Source organism: Sceloporus undulatus, chromosome 8 (genome assembly GCF_019175285.1).
Source record: "Sceloporus undulatus isolate JIND9_A2432 ecotype Alabama chromosome 8, SceUnd_v1.1, whole genome shotgun sequence".
In the NCBI taxonomy this organism is placed as follows: domain Eukaryota; kingdom Metazoa; phylum Chordata; class Lepidosauria; order Squamata; family Phrynosomatidae; genus Sceloporus; species Sceloporus undulatus.
The window spans coordinates 20222530-20238906 of record NC_056529.1 but is presented as its reverse complement, the minus strand read 5'-3'; the positions used below and the strand labels follow the sequence as shown (position 1 = coordinate 20238906).

General features: G+C 42.3%; 1 protein-coding gene across 4 annotated transcripts in view; it reads left to right on the top strand.

Moving 5' to 3' along the window:
- KIAA0513 (KIAA0513 ortholog) overlaps positions 1-16160 on the top strand; it is a 52849-nt gene extending 36689 nt beyond the window's left edge. For 3 of the 4 annotated variants that reach the window (XM_042438506.1, XM_042438504.1, XM_042438505.1), the window contains exons 4-13: positions 1511-1584; positions 2166-2236; positions 2841-3048; positions 3554-3594; positions 3695-3779; positions 4512-4589; positions 6499-6528; positions 11437-11517; positions 11656-11750; positions 12594-16160. In XM_042438506.1, coding sequence (XP_042294440.1) covers positions 1511-1584; positions 2166-2236; positions 2841-3048; positions 3554-3594; positions 3695-3779; positions 4512-4589; positions 6499-6528; positions 11437-11517; positions 11656-11750; positions 12594-12643 — 813 coding nt within the window. In that variant the 3' untranslated portion in view covers positions 12644-16160. The remainder of the gene's footprint in view (positions 1-1510; positions 1585-2165; positions 2237-2840; positions 3049-3553; positions 3595-3694; positions 3780-4511; positions 4590-6498; positions 6529-11436; positions 11518-11655; positions 11751-12593) is intronic. The other variant, XM_042438507.1, reaches the window with a different exon arrangement.
- Positions 16161-16377: the final 217 nt, after the last annotated feature.

The window sequence follows — 16377 nt, the reverse complement described above, 5'->3', positions numbered from 1 at the left end:
AAAAGGTAGTGGGAATCAGGCCTTGGTGACCAGTCCAGAATTGTGCTTTTGCATGTGGTGCAACCTTGGAAGAAATACAACTTTGCCAACTTTGTGGACTCTTGGGTCTGCTGTGAAAACCACCTGGTTTACTACAGATGGATAGCAAGAACAGAGAAAATTGAGAGAGAGATAATTGATTTAACTCCATCTTCCCCTTGAGGATAGTGTAAACCATCATCATCTGACAGAATCATAGTATTCTATGGAATACTACGGAAAGTACCAGAAGGGCCATCTAGTTCGTCCTTTTGCCGTGCAGAAACACACAGGTAAAGCATTCCCAAAAGACATCCCTCCAACCTCTGTTTAAAAATCTCCAAAGGAGGGTCCACTACCCTCAGCTCTTAAATTCAGGATGTTTTTCCTGCTATTTAGGAGGAATCTCTTTTTTTTGCAACTTAAAACCATTGGTTCGTGTTCTAATCTCTGGAGGAGCAGAAAACAAGCTTGCTCCATCTTCTGCATGGCGTTCCTTTAACTAATTAAGTACGGCCATTGTATAACCTCTCAATTTTCTCTTCTCCGAGCTGAACATACCCAGTGCATTAAGCAATTCCTCTGAAAGCTTGGTTTTCCAACCGTTGGACTGACTTTGCCATTCTCCTTTGGACATGTTCCAGCTTCCCAATATCCTTCTTGAACTGGGGTGCCCAAAACTGGATGCAATATTCCAGATGATGTCCAATCAATGCAAAATGGAGCGTACTGTGATTTCTCTCAATCTGGAGGCTAGAAGTCTCATGATGCCTAGAATTGCATTGACTTTTTGTGACTGCTGCATCACATTGTTGACTCATGTTTAATTTATGTTCTCTTAAGACCCCCAGAGTGCTGTTTTCTCATCAGATAAGCTTTGGAAAGTCTGACATTTGATCAGAGCTTGGAAAACTTTCTTTTGAGGAGAGGGGCAGTATGACAGCCTAGAATTTCACAGCCAGTTCACAATCTTTGTTTGATTTATTTTGGGGAAGGAGGGAGCAAGTTACTAGTCCTCTTGACTAGCCATGCCTGCTGAGGGTTTCTGGGAGTTAGAGGCTAGAAAAGAGATTTTTCCCCAAGCTCTGCTTCTATTTATTTCTGCATATCAGCATGCAAAGGGATCTTGTAGCATCCTTGAGACTAACTGTGCAAAATAAGTTGTAGTATGAACTTTCATAGACTTGCCCTACTTCCTCACATGCACTGGAAACTTACACTACTAACTTCTTTCCCTCGGTTCATCTCAAAGGTGTTGCAAGATCCCTTTGCATACTGATATTCCATACTAGCACAGCCTGGTCTCTGAATTCATCCCTGCATAGTTTCATAAAAGGGCACCAACCCACTTCGTGCTTAGGATGTGTTCAGGGTCTGATGGAAATCTGTTTCAGAGCAGCCTTCAAAACATAGCAATCCTGCCATCCATTTTGCTGCTCAAGCAGAAAACCAGTGTTGGCCACCTAACCCTGTTTGCTCTTTTCTTTTCCAGCGCTGCAATTCCAAATGTGTCTCGGAGCAGACTTTCTATCGTCTGGTGCAGTCCTTCGCTGTAGTGCTCTTTGAGTGAGTTCGAGACAGTCATAACAGTAGCTAGAAAGTCTATATAATCGTTAGGTCAGGGGTAGGAATTGTGCGGCCTGGTTGCTATTGATAGACTATCATTCCCAGCATACCTCACCATAAGCTAATCCTAGCTAGGGCTGCTGGGAGGTGCAGTCAAAAACAAGTAGATGGCCTGCATGATTCCCACTCTATTCCCAGGATCTTATGTGTTTCTGCTTCGAACTCAATCCCAATTTGCTCTATGGGACTTACCCTTAAAGTGTGCAGTATAAAGCTGCAGTATGAATCTTGGCTTATGATTCCCATCTCCTCAGCCTGCACCAAATTTTATCCTATCTCACAGGGCTGTTGTGAGTCCCTTATATCCTCTAAATTTAGGAGAAACATTCGCTCCAAATGTGATAGGAGAAATAGGAATTAGAAAAGACCTTAACAATACTCTGGACAGCTCCCTTATGAAAGCAGCCATGCTTTTTGCTTCAACCTTCCCAAAGTTGTCCTGAGATTCGCTCTTGCTGAGATGTTCGCCCTTGTGCATAATGTATATTTTCCCCATTTCTTTATTCTCCCTAACTTTCCAGGTGTTATCAAATGGACGACTTCAGCCCTGCTAAGAACCTGATGACCATGTGCTTTACTTACTACTACATCGGTAAGCAAGGAGAGGAAATTTAAAATTCATTGCATTTCTACTTTTGTGAACAGAGGAAGACTTAATATTCACAGTCACTCAGCTTTTCTCAGGCCTCTCCCTTGAGTCCCTTTTACTGATTTTGCTCAAAGGTTCCAACAAGTTGTTTGCAGAGTAGGCAGGCAGTTTTTAAATCTAGTATCCTTACTAGATTGCTTACAACAAAAGAACACTTAACTATACGTGATGTGTAACTGATCTGTTTATTTCTACTATTCAGACATTTCACTGTGTGTTGTACGTTTTTGTAAGAAATCAGAAGTGCCTTTTAATATGAGGATTTTATGCTCTGTTGACTGCAGTTATAGATGATTGATTGATTAGTAAGCTTGTTGTAAGATGCCTTAAGTCCACTATGGAAACACCCTCACTGTTATTGTTGTCAGTAAAAGTATAAAGATAGCTGTGCTTTGAATCTGGCGCTGCTTGTTTTTGCAACCTTTGGTGCCTGGCAGCCTTTCTTTGCAATAGATCCAGATACCTGACTCGTCTTGCTTTTTGGCTTGGCTAGACGAGAAAAACAGGGAGGGGTTTCCGATTAACAGCTGAAATTGTCTTCCAACAGGTAAGCCCCAAGCTTTGCCTCCCGAATCCAAGGAGAAGGCCACCGGCAGCATCGATTCTTATCTGAAGTCAGCAAACAGTTGGTTGGCAGAGAAGAAGGACATTGCGGAACGGCTCCTGAAAAACACATCCTCCAAGACCGAGAACGTGAAGGGCTTTTTCGGGAGCTTTGAAAGCAAGCTGAAAGGACCCGTGACCAAGAAAAATGAGTGAGTCCAGCTCTTTTGAGTTGCAACTAAGTCTAAATGGGAGCCTGAAGATAAGGTCCTATGAGGAAGCATTTCCCTATCTGTCTGTTCATACGTTTCATTTATATCCTGCCTTCCTCCAAGCCTGGGATCCAAGGTGGCTCCCAAATTGAGTTAAAAGAAAATACAGGTTCAGAACATACTGCAGAAATAATCCAGTTTGCTTTAACTGCCTTTGCTCAGTGCTAGGGAATCCTGGGAATTGTTGTTTTGTGAGACATTGAGCCTTCTCTGTCAAAGAGCTCTGGAGCCACAATAGACTATAATTCCCAGGATTCCCTAGTGCTGAGCCAGGGCAGTCAAAGTGGTCTCAAACTGGATTATTTCTGTGTTTTGGACCATAAATAACTTAGTGAGTAGGTATTTTTGACTTAGAAAAGAAAAGACCGAGAAGGGACACGCTAGCCATCTTTATTTGGGTGCTACTTCTTTTAGATTAAATAGCACTTTTTCCCCCCTTCTTTAGAGATGACGAAGAAAAACCAAGGGAGAAGATCCAGAAATCAGGTAAGCGGTGTTAGAAGGCAAGTGTCTGTCTTTGTTTGTATGTTTCCAAACTGCCCGCAAGCAAAAGATTTCCCTGGCTATATCTCTCCTCCCTTTGCAGTTTCCCTCTACAGTCCTGAGGAAGAGGAAGAGAAAACAGGGGAGAAGATTTACTTGTACATGCATCTGAAACAGCAGCCCATCTGGTATGTTCTGGTGGCTGAGGAAATGCTGGGTGATGATGAAGAAAAGAGGAAAATGATGCCAAAGAATGCTGCTATTTTCCTGTCCAAAGACCAGAAGCAGCACCACAGTGGAGAGAATAGAAGAGGTTCTCCAGGGATGGACTAAACTCTTGCTTTTTGCCGCTCAACTCAGAGCAGGGGATGGCTCTTATTTTGAGTTAAGGTACAGCATTTGCATTGACCCATGGATAAGTCGACCCAGGTTTTTTGGGTCAATTTTTTGACTTAAATTTCTAGACTTATCCATGACCCAAAAAACCTGGGTCAACTTATTCATGGGTCAATGCAAATGCTGTACCTTAACTCAAAATAAGAGCCATCCCCTGCTCTGAGTAGAGTGGCAAAAAGCAAGAGTGTAGTATGAAGCAGTATATAAATGAAACTGCTATTACTATTGCTACTGTTAATGCAAGCCAGCATAGCATCCGCCTTCTTTGCTACAGCGTCACACTGCTAGATCATGTTCAGTTCATGCTCAACAGTAATCCCAAAGTCCTTTCTTCATTTTAAAAGCAGGTGAAAAAGTGGAATAGCAGGGGATTAATTGGGACTGTCCCTGCCAATTCTGGACAGTTGGAAGGCATGGTGTCACCATGGCCAGATCAGGCTTATGTTTGTCTATGTGTGTTGTGTGCCTTCAAGTCACGGGGTTTTCATAAGATGGATAATTACCCATTTTCCCCCACTTTGCAGGCACACCTTGAGGTTTTGGAACGCAGCGTTCTTTGATGCCGTCCATTGCGAGAGGCGGAAACGGTCTCCCACCACCAGGTTGGAGTGTTTAGCTTTCTTTAAAACAGGGGAAATACAAGGGTGGGTGAGAGTTACACTGCATTGGGGGAAGAATAGTTCTTGCTTGATAGATAACATTCCTGGGTTTCCCCCCTTCCTCGCCTGTTGTCAAAATGTGCCTTCCATTGATCTGAAGTTAGGGTCAGGAAGAACTCTACATGGAGGAAGCTTGGATCATTTCGAATGCTATAATGTTGGTCTGTTTCAAAAGCAGGAGCAAAGCAATTTGGTTTGTTCACAACTTCTAAAGAGGAAAGACAGGCAGGAGCACCAAAGACAAAAAGCAGAGTAAGGTGATAGCTTTTCCTCCGGACCATGAAAACCTTAGAAAGCAGCAACAAGATAGCAAAAAATTTTGCATTCTTGCAGAATTCTTTATCAAGCATCAAGGTACAAAAGTTAGACTATTTGTAATATAAAGAAGGCAGAGAAGAGACAAGAAAGTCCCAAAGTGTGGGCAGGTGGATTGGCTACTCTGAAGCTGCAAGTTCCAAACTCCATTTTATAACAATAACTTTACTATGCGAACCAAAGAGGCCCCCGAAAAACTCTGCGCAAGGTTTAAAATCTACAGGCTTCTCTGTCAGGCAAAAATGATTTTTAAAAAATAGGTTAAAAGCAGAGGGGATAATGGTCTTAGAGTCATGTTATTTTGCATGCTTTCTTGAGATGCTTTTGGAAGGAAAGGACCTGCAGCCTCTCCAAAGAGGTTCCACTTTAATGGCCCCAGGACCATTTGGAAACCAGAAAACTAATATAACAAAATCAATAGGATTTGGTTCTCCTCTTTGAGAACACAAAACCACAACAACCCACTTTTGAAAACTCAAACCTGTCTCTGGCTGGTACAGAGCTCACAGACCTCTTCGTAGGAAAAGAAAAGGTTGGTTCTTCATTTTGAGAACACCCAAATATTTTTGGGGTGGTGGAGATAGTCAAACTTGTTTCTGTCTGGTACAAAACTCACAAATCCTTTTATAGGAGGAGAAGAGGTGCAGGTTGGTTCTCCATTTTGAGACTACCAAACCAAACAAAAGTGAAAACTCATAACTCTATCCAGTACAGGGCTCACAGACTCCTCTGTAGGAAATGAAAAGGTTCTCCATTTTGAGAATACCAAAACATGATATCTTTTGATAACCAACCTGTTTCTATCTGGTGCGCAGCTTACAGGCCCTTTCATGAGAAGAGGGGAAGTGCAGTTGATCCTCCATTTTGACAATATCAAAACGTATTTTGTTTTGATTTTGATAACTCATACCTGTTTCTGTGGGTTACGACGCTCACCGACTCATTTGTAGGAAAAGAGGAAATGCAAAGTGGCTTTCCATTTTGGAAATACCAAAATAGCTTGTTGGGATTTTATGATAACTCATTCCCATTTCTATCTGGTACGAAGCTTACTTTGCAGGATAAGAGAAAGTGCAAGGTGGCTCTCCATTTTGGGAATACCAGAACAATATAAAGACAAACCTGTCTCTATCTGCCTTGGCGCTCTGTCTATCACAGGGCCCTTAGAAGAAAGCAAGGTCCAAGTTGGTGGCAGGTAGCAAGTCCCCTAAATAGGAATAGTATATTGTCTTTCAGCATGCTGGGATACACAGTTGGTGGTTGCGTCCCATTTCTGTTGACCAGAGAGCTGGTTGAGATCCTATTCTTTCGTCTGGTTCTCGTATTGCTTTGTGGGAAGGAGCGAGTGTAAAAAACAACGACCGCACTAATTTCTCTTTCTCTCTTTCTCTTTCTCTTAATGTCTTTAACCTTTTCTTTTGGAAAAAAAATATGTTGAGTTGGATTCTTCCACCCTTCCTTTCTCTAAATCCATCCATCCTTTCTTGCATGATCTTAACATGTAACCTTCTGTTGGCCCTTTCTGCTGCCGCTCCAGAGGGAATGCTGGAGAGGAAGAGGAAACGAGGTGTGTGTCTGTCCGCATTTACTTGGGGGAACGTCTTTCCAAACGCTAGTGCTGCCGGCTTGCTTTGGGTTGCAAAAATTTGCCAAAGTAGTTGTATGGTGTTTAGTGGAGTACTTGTAAATTTAACTGTAAATTGAATTCATGCCAGCATGATGTAGTGGTTGGAGCGTTGGGCTATGACACTGGAGACCAGGGTTCGATTCCTGGCTTGGCCATGAAACCCACTGGGTGACCTGGGGCTAGTCACAGGCCCTATTCCCACTTACAGGTAAATTGGTGTGCGATCTGAATCGATGGATCGATTCGACAGCAGAGCGTGGTTCCCACTACATTTGCCCCGATCGCATTTTTTTCGCTCCAAAATAATCCACTTGTGGTTCCCATTCACAAATGAATTGATTCAAAATGATTCAGTTCCAGCCGGCCGAAGGGGAAATTTGAATCGATTCTGATCAGCAAGTGGTTCACACTTACGCAGAATCAATTTGTCAAAAAAAGGAGAGGAAAAAAATCAGCGTCAAAAAGACGCCGATTAAATGGGTCTAGTGCATGGCCCCCCTCTCCAAATCGACTCAGTGATTCGGATTAAGTGGAAACCAGGATTGTTTGAACCAATTCAAACTGATTCATGATCCGAGGAATGAGGCAACAGTCTTTCAGCTTCAGAGGATGGCAATGGCAAACCTCCTCTGAACAAATCTTGCCAAATGAATCCATGATAGTCGGAAACGACTTGAAGGCACACAACTAAAACAACAAACTTGTCAAATTCACTAGAAGCCAGGAGCAATTTAAAACCCAGAAACTCAAATCTGTTTCCAACTAGACTCAAACAAAGCCAACTTAGAGACAGATAATAATAGTGTTGTTTTTCCCCCATCGCCCCACCAACATTTGTAATTTTTTTAGCTACAGAGAAAACATACTGTGCATTTCTTTCAAAAGGGTTGGCCATGCCAATCCGTTCCACCAAAATGATTTACTCTCTTGTGGCACCTGTAAGGTTAATAGAATTATTTTAGCTTGCGCTTCCATCAGTTTTGCAATGCTCTTCCTCAGATGCATGGCTCAGATCCAGAAATTGATAAAAGGTCTGGAATCCATGCTCCATGAGAAAGACTTAGGAAGCTGCCTTGGAGAAGACTGAGAAGGAACATGATAACCATCTCCAAATACTTGAAGAGATATCATATAGAAGACAGATTGAGCTTTGTTTGGCTGTTCCGAAAAGCGCACTATACTTGTTGCAAACTTTCAGAGCTCCATTGCTTCTTCATAAGGCAAGATGTTACAAACCAAACAGGAGGGGGGAAATGAATTGCAGCACTCTGCCTCCTTCCCCATTGGCTCTGCTGGCTAGGGCTGCTGGGAATTGCAGTCCAACAACATCTGGAAGGCTGCACAATTCCTATCCCTATGTTATGCAAACGTTGGCCCATCTCCGGATGGAGTTTGCAAAGCTGGCAGTGGCTCCTACCCAGATATCAACAGTTTGCTTGCTTGCTTGCTGTCGGTACTTCAGTAATTTTGTATTGGTTCTGGATGTAAGTTGCAGCCTCTGATATGTTTTAATGAATTGGTCAGCAACTGTGGCAAGTTTTTGGACCCAAGCTCCTTCCAGTCACTGAGGATTTCTTGATAGAGGCATTTTGTTTGAACTTTCTCTTCTCTTTATATCCATTTCCTTTTTGTGCTTTTGTAGAATGATGCTATTGCTGTTTGGCCTTTTCTGTCATTCTCTTTCCTTCCCCTTCCATTCCTCTGTGACCATCTGAGCTGAAATACCTGTTTTCTGTATCATGTGTTTCCCCCCATGCACTTTGTGACCATTGTGTATATCTTTCCTCCTTTCTTTCCACATCACGCAGTGGCTTTTTGAATAGAATATGATGGTTTGGAGCTCTCTTTCCATCCAGAGGAGCAACTCTGGAGGAGGAATTATTGGAGTATAAACATGCTAAACCCATAGATGCATTGCACATGCATCTCCTGGTCGCAAAGCACAGTGTTGCCAGACTTTGGTTTTATGTGGACTTTTTGCAAAGGGTTCCTGAGCAATATTAAGCTGAGATTTATCCTACATGTGCTCCAAACTGGGTTTCAAGGGAGGCTGAGCATCCTAGGTAGTTCTTCTGCATTGTGTAGGGTCTCTTCCACATTGCAGAATTACAGCACATCAATACCACTTTAACAGCCACGGCTATATCTTATGGAATTCTGGGTATTGTAATTTGGTGATGCGCTAGATCTCTCTGGCTGAGCATTCTGAATGCTTCATGGAAGCGGCAAATCCCAGGAATCTGTAAAATAGAGTGTATCTACACTGCCGAATCAATGCAGTTTGACACCGTTTTAACTGCCATGGCTCCATGGTATGGAATCCTGGGATCTGTAGTTTGTGGTGGCACCAGAGCTCTCTGTAACTAACTCACAACGTTGCAAATTCCAGGATCCAATAGCATTGAGTCATGGCAGTTAAAACAATGTCAAACCACATTAATTCTGCAGTGAAGATGCAGCCATGGAGCTGTGGCAGTTAAAGTGATACCAAAAGGTTGTCACTGTGTTGTGCAGTGGTTCCCAAAGTTTGGTCCTCCAGGTGTTTTGAACTGCAGCTCCCAGGATTTTTGGCTTTTAGCTGTGGTGACTGGGGATTCTGGGACTTGAAGCCCCAAACACTTGACGGCCAAAGGTTTGGGAATCACTGGTGCAGTGTAAGAGACCCTAAAATCTGCAAAATACTCCTAGACCTCTATGAAAGGGGTCCACCAACTAGAGCAGTGGTTCTCAACCTTTAGGCCTCCAGATGCTGGGTTTCACTTCCCCAAAACCACCTGCCAACAAACTAATGGTTGGGGGTCCTGGGTGCTGCAGTCCAAAAAAACATCCAGAAGGCACCAGGTTGAGAACGACTGAATTAAAAGACTCTCTCAGATTGAAGCAAAATTTTTCTTCCTCCCTTTCGTATTTGGTTACATTGATCCTGTTTCCTTTGGGGGTTAATTCAGGATTATACTTGAATTTCTTGCTGAGACATTCTCCTTCCTTGTCTGTTCCCATTCTGTCCAGCTCCATTTCTAGTAAACATTGCAATTTTATTTTTAAAATTCCCTCTTGCTTCTCTGCCTCCATTTTACTTCCTTTCCCCTCATACTTTACACTGTCCCTTTTTTCTTTGCTTTTCTTTTTTCTTTGCTTCCTCTTGACATACGTAAAACTTCAGCTGGCTTCTCTTATTTTTAAATTTAAGCTTGATCTACGGCTGAATTAAGTAACAAGAGTCCCATTTGGGTTGTGTTAGTATGAGTGGTAGGTGATGCTAATTCCTGAATGCTTCCCTATTAAAGAAGTAGAAAATTAATTCATCAAGAGGGGTCTAATCTCAGTTTTCCTTGAAGAGCAGGATTTCTACTTGTAGGATTCATTTTTTTTTAGTTGCATGTGGGTTCTGCTTTCTTTGGAGGAAAACAAACCATCTTGCATGCTGCAGCTCAGGAGGCTCTTTACTGCATTTGCTGAAAGTTCAGTTCAGTTCTAGATCTCTGTTTTTGGTGCCTCTGGACAGATCTTTGCACAGCAGCTTTAAACAGGCCTTTGGGTGCGAATCTGGAAGCATGCATGCCTCTCATTATCTATAACAAGTAAATATCTAGAATGTGAAATCTAAAGTAAGAGTTGTGCACCTAAAGAACCAAGATAGGATGGAGCACCCAAATAAACCCATTTATACAAAGTGTTCTTGGAATCAAAGCAAATTAAGAAGGGAAGGGTCCCAACTGCAGATGCGCAAACCAAAACAGACCATTGCAAATATATAAAATACATACACAAAACATAGGTTTCTCCTCTTCTGGTACTCATTTGACTTTTGGAAACTCTCTGTTACTAGACTTGGAAATGGCTAAAGCTTTTAACTGAGTTTTACTTATATGGATTGTTCTAAGAAAACTGTTAGGATTCACGGTTGGAAAAGTTACTTTTGGGGGACCATAACTACCAGAACTCCCCAGTGTTAAGTACATATGTTTATGCTCTGAACATTATTGGCCTGCGATGCTGCACCTTAGTGCTAAGCATCTTCTTCGTATTTCTACCTCTTGAATTATTTTTTAGTGTCTGCAAAACCAGGAGCTGAATTTCTGTGACTACTGTTCAAATGCAATCTCTGCCATAGACTTATCTTTAGTTTTGGCACTCTCTTAAAACCTTGGTTCCCCTGTCTCTGAACTGATTTTGAGTTACTAAAGAGAAGTCAAGCCAGAGCGGTGTAGTGGTTTGAGCACTGAACTGTGACTCTGGAGATCCAGGTTCGACTTCCGCTCAGCCATGGTGATCTTGGGTGAGCCACACACTCTCAGCCCAAAAAACCACATGTGATAGAGTCGTAATAAGTTGGAAACAACTTGAAGGCAGATAACAACAACAAAATTTTGAACAGGGTTTTAGTGAGAACTTACATTTTACATGTGTCCTTCCCTACTATACCTCCGTCCTGCATCCCCTCTTAACTGTAGGCCTCCCTCCCTCTTTGAAAACGATAACCGAATACAGTTCAGGTTCCTAGGTAGGTTTCAGAATTATTGGGATTGTGGTAACTCAGATAGAACAACCCCAAACATTTTAGGATGCTGTCCATTTGCAAAGTTTGGCGCTTTCAAAAGAGAAAAAGAAACAGGTGTTTTAACCTGCTTTTTCTTCTTCTCTGTTGGAAACAACAAAGTCGCCAAAGCAGGCTGCTTTTTTAAGATGTTGGAGGTTGTTGAGCATCTGTTGCAAATGAATCTATGGAAAGGTACAATACCTGCTTCCAATGGCAACCACAGCTTTGGTAGATAGTGTCTGAACGCGGTTTTGTGCATCGGTTGGATGTGTATTTCCTGCTCATAGGATCTATTCATATGTTTGCAGGGAGAAGTGGTGCCACATGACTCAAGAAGAGCGGGACGATAGTCTGCGGTTTAATGAAAATATCACCTTTGGTCAGTTGGGGTAAGTGAAGAAGAAACCAACCTGCCGGGGATGCTGAGGACTGAACTGGAAATGACCTACACAAAGTTTAGCACCTAAGCCATTACCCCCTTCTTCCGGCGTCCTCATGTTCCCCCTCTTTCTTCTCCTTTGCTCCAGGACTTTCACTCACAACATGCTGGCTTTTGGGTTGAACAAAAAGCTGTGCAATGACTTCTTGAAGAAGCAGGCGGTGATCGGCAACCTGGACGAAGGTAAACTCAGTCACACGGGTGCAGAGAGTTTGGGCGAATGACTTTTTCGGGACTCCTGGTAATTCACCCAACCGGAATGGCTAGTGACTTTGCTGCCCTGGTGGATTATGAGTGTTGCAGTCTTTTAAAAGTCACTTTTCCAAACACTGGCAAAGAATTGGCTCCCAGGAATGAAGATGATGGTTGGGAGGAGAAGATAGAGGTCCTCTATCATCATTGTTTTGCCTTAAAGTTGCCCCTTCTGCACTATTGTTGGCCTGCAACTCCCATCCTTACTCAGGCATAGGCAATTGTGATGAATTATGGGAGCTGCAGTCTAAAAGCATCTTGAGGGGCAGTGCATGCATCAGAGGAAGTTTTATCTCTTAAGTATGCCAGAGGATGACAATTTGGAAAGGAAATTTGAAAAACTGGTTTATTACTACTACTACTACTACTACTATTATTATTTAAAGAAAGAGAAAGGAAATTATATGGAGATAGTTATAACTTGAATGGCTAGAATATGGATAAAAGATAATAATCATATTGGTTGGAGTTGGATGTTGCTTTATTTCGGTCATTATATAAATAGGTGGAATTTTTGTTAGGATTTAAACACCTAGAGAACACAAATGGTCTATATAGAAAGTTGAAGTTACAAGGTATATATGAGACTATAGTCATGAAGAAAAATAAATGAAAGGAAGTAGAATATATGTCAGGATATGATGTAATTATCATTACATGTATAGTGACAATTGTACTGTCTGATCTTTTCATAATATCTGATAGATATCTAATATGGCAATGCTAAAGGAGAGGCAAGGTACCTGCTATACTCTTGTTTCTCTTACTTTGCAGAGCAGTACAAGCTCCTCAGTGATCACATTGAACAAATGGCTGCCGAATAGCGCCCTGACTTGCCTTCTGTTGCCGCAGCTGGGAATAGAGAGCAAAGACGCCGGTAGGGGTGAAACGTGGCCATCTCCAAGATACGACCCGAAGCTTGCAACAGGCTTTCAAACAAAGAACAACAAAGCCAAATGGACATTGCTCTAAAAACCTGCATGACCGTCATCAAAACCATGTAGCGCTGCGCCACTCAGCCCATAGACGTAGGAGCACGGCGATTCTAAGATGTCCACTTTTCGCCGCCGCCGCCTCCTTCCCCGAGGCCTTGTTGCATGAGCTGACTGAACTTGGTGGAGTTGGCCAGAAGGTCCATGTATGGAGCAGAGTCAGATACGGTGGGGAGAGACAAGTATATATAGTCACGGAGGAGGAGGAGAAGAGCTGAGATTTGGATGGGCCTCACCTTTCTCCCTTGATTCTCTGAGCATTGCTGCTGAATATTGTCTATGTGTGTGTGAATTCTTTTTAAAGCAGGAGATGTCTGCAAAGTGTAAAAAACAAGTAGAACTGTGTACAAAAGAGATGCAAGAGGGGAGAGAAGGGGGGAGATGGTTGCTTTTGATTGATTTGGAAAGCTATTGATTCTGGAGAAAGCCAGTGTTTCTGTAGACCAGAAGGCTGATCATGTTGGTGGTGACTGGCATACCGGCATACACATGCCAGTGGGATCTGTCTGTCTGTCTATCCAGCCAACTATCCGTCCTCCCGTCCGTCCGTCCATCCATCCATTTATCCATCCATTTATCCATCCATCCATCCAACCATCCATCCTCCCCTTCCTTCCTTCCTTCCTTCCTTCCTTCCTTCCTTCCTTCCTTCCTCTTATGTATATATTTCAGAGGTAGTCAAGGAAAGTGGTATCTTTTGAGTTTGGAAGATGCCATGGCTGGCAAACATGCAAGGTTCCTGCATACAGAATAAGTCCCTAGAGTTTGCAAACACTGAAGAGTATAATGCCATAATGGTTCTCATTGCCTTCTTGTTTGTAGTTGAGCCTGAGTAAGCCATCGCCTTGAAAGAGTTTTGAGAAGGGGGTGCCAACCTTATTTTAAGTGGTCTTTCAGAAAGAATACTCTGGAGAGGAAGGATCTTGGCATACCCAACAACAGTGACAACCTGCCTTCGCCAAGGTGGTGCCAATCCATAAAGATGTATTTTTTTCTCTGCTTTGCGGCAGAACTTCTCAGTGGCCAAAGTGAAATTTTCAAGAAATTACACTGCTGCCATTTCTTTTTTTTTCCTTCTCTCTCTTTCTATATATATATAAATAAAAGATTGTTGTAGCATTGAATCTCCTCAGTGGTAAATCTCAGAGCACTCCCCGGCTTGTCGGTTTGAGAAGATTACTGTGTGCCATCTGTCACAGTCTATTTTGTGACAATCTTAAGCTCTGTTTGCGTGACCACTTTAGGTGTGTTTGGTGCGTTTTCAACACTACTTGATGTTTTCAGGTAATTTTGACAGGCAGAATGACATTAAGGGTTGCGAAGCCTTCACCTCCTAGCTAATTTTCTGGACCGCAACTCTCATAACTCCAGATTCTGGGAGTTATAGTAAAGAAAAAGTATTATTTCAAAGCTCTGCTTCTACCATTGCAAACTTGGCACACACATTTCCAATTGCTCCAACTCTGGTTTGTGGTGGCAAGCCAGCCTGGCAGGAGGAAAGCCATGCAAACATGCCCTTAAAACTATCATAACAGGAGACAAAGGTGTCCTGAATTGCAGGAATCCTGAACGCTGTGTTGGTCCCAATTGGTTCTAGGTTGCCTTGAAGGAAGTTATGGTAGGATTGCGTGGTGTGTTTTTCAGTCAATGCAATGCGCCTTCAGTCTCAGGGGTCTTCCAGAAGGGTTTATAAAGAAGTATAAATTCTTGATTCTCATATTGTCACCCCGTCTCCATTGATTTCTTTCCATACCACACCAAACAGAATCCTAATATTTTTTTGCACTAATAAAACTCATAAATCATAATTCCCATAATATCACTGAATGTAATGGCAAAAGAGTTGTGATGTAAACAACTAGCAAAACTAAATCCAGTAACACCAAAAATCCACCAAACAGTGATCCCTTTATTGTGCCAACCAAAATGCACAATATGCGTGTTGTTCAAAGCTCCATTGGCTTCTTCTTCATCTTGCAAAGATGTTAAAAACCATACAGGAGGAAGATGGTAGTCATAGGCTTCATTTGGCGGTTGAAGAAGCCAGTGGTGCTTCGAAAGCTTGCAACATGTATATTGCACATTTTGATTTGGCGCAATAAACGTATCACTGTTTGGTGGACTTTGGATGTTATCGGATTTGCTATATGGGCAACACAGTTACCCCTGGATGCTTTTTTAAAAGCAAAACTAAAGTTATACCTTTCAATTGCAGTATCACTTGCACAGCCTAAATGTATTTATAGTTACAGTATTTACGGTTCCATTGGTTAAAGTGAACATTTGGTAAGAAGTGGACCTTTTTAACAAGCAAATCCTAAGGCCTCTCCTTTCTCTGTGCCCCATTCAGACCATCAGTTTTGCTGAGTTCCAGGGTTTTAAGCCATTTTGCTTTACACTTTCCCAAATGATGCCCTTGCATCCATTTATTCCATTCTCTGGGGGGCTTTTTGCAACAGTGTTTTGGATCAACGCTTGGAGCACCTCTAAAGCTTTTGTGTTTTAAACCTGGTCACTTGCTATGAGCTGTTTCTGTGGTTTGCAGAGGAAATGCTCACTTTTCTCTATTTTCAGTTTTTCTTCTTAGAATTATTATAATGTCATTTCACTGAGCACTATAACTCCTTTCTAAAAATCACAAAGAGAGGAGGAGGAGAAAAGTGAACATAATATTTACGCATGTCTGAGAATTTAAAAAGAAATTCTGTCCCAGGGATTAGAAGCATCTTTTGGATGTTAAACAACCACCGCTGCCAAAAACGACACCGACAAATATTGTAACCTTCAGCAACTTTAAAATCTTTAATCCCATGATGGTTTTGTTTTTGTATCCCTGAAATTCCCATCTTGGCCAATAGAGAGTATCAGAAGAACCATTTTTTAAGGGAAACAGTACATTGCAAAGCTGCTTCTATTGTTGCTGCTGTTATTTTCCTGGCTTTCAATCATGAGACTCAGGTTTTTCTCTGTAAGTACATCACAAACTTGGTTCCTGCTTCTGTTGATCAGATGGAGAAAACTGTCTGCGTTTCGTGGGGCGTCTGGTGACTCCAATATCTGTAGATAGGTAGGATTGCATTTCTTGCATGATGTTTATCCCTCCACTTTGCACTTGGTGAAAAGGTGGTGCAAACCTCCCACTGTGGGTTGACACTTTCTTGGTGCACACTTTCAAGAAGTGTGGAAAGAGTTTGTCATGTAGGGTCAACTTATTTTGGTTCATACCACCACATCCACACTACAGAATTAAAGCAGTTTGACACCACTTTAACTGCCATGACTCTTTCCTACAGGATCCGGGGACCAGAACTCTTTGACAGCGTGCATTTCTTGTGTGCCTTCATGTTTTTTGTGGGTTTTTCAGGCTATGTGGCCATGTTCTAGGAGACTTTATTCCTGATGTTTTGCCAGCATCTATGGCTGGCATCTTCAGAGAATGCTGGCATGGAAGAGAGTGGTGTGTGTGTGTGTGTGTGAGTGCTGTGTTACCCCAGAGGACCTGGAATGGGGTCACACAGTGTATGTGTGTATATACAGTGGACCCTTGTTATCTGCTCGGGTTTGGT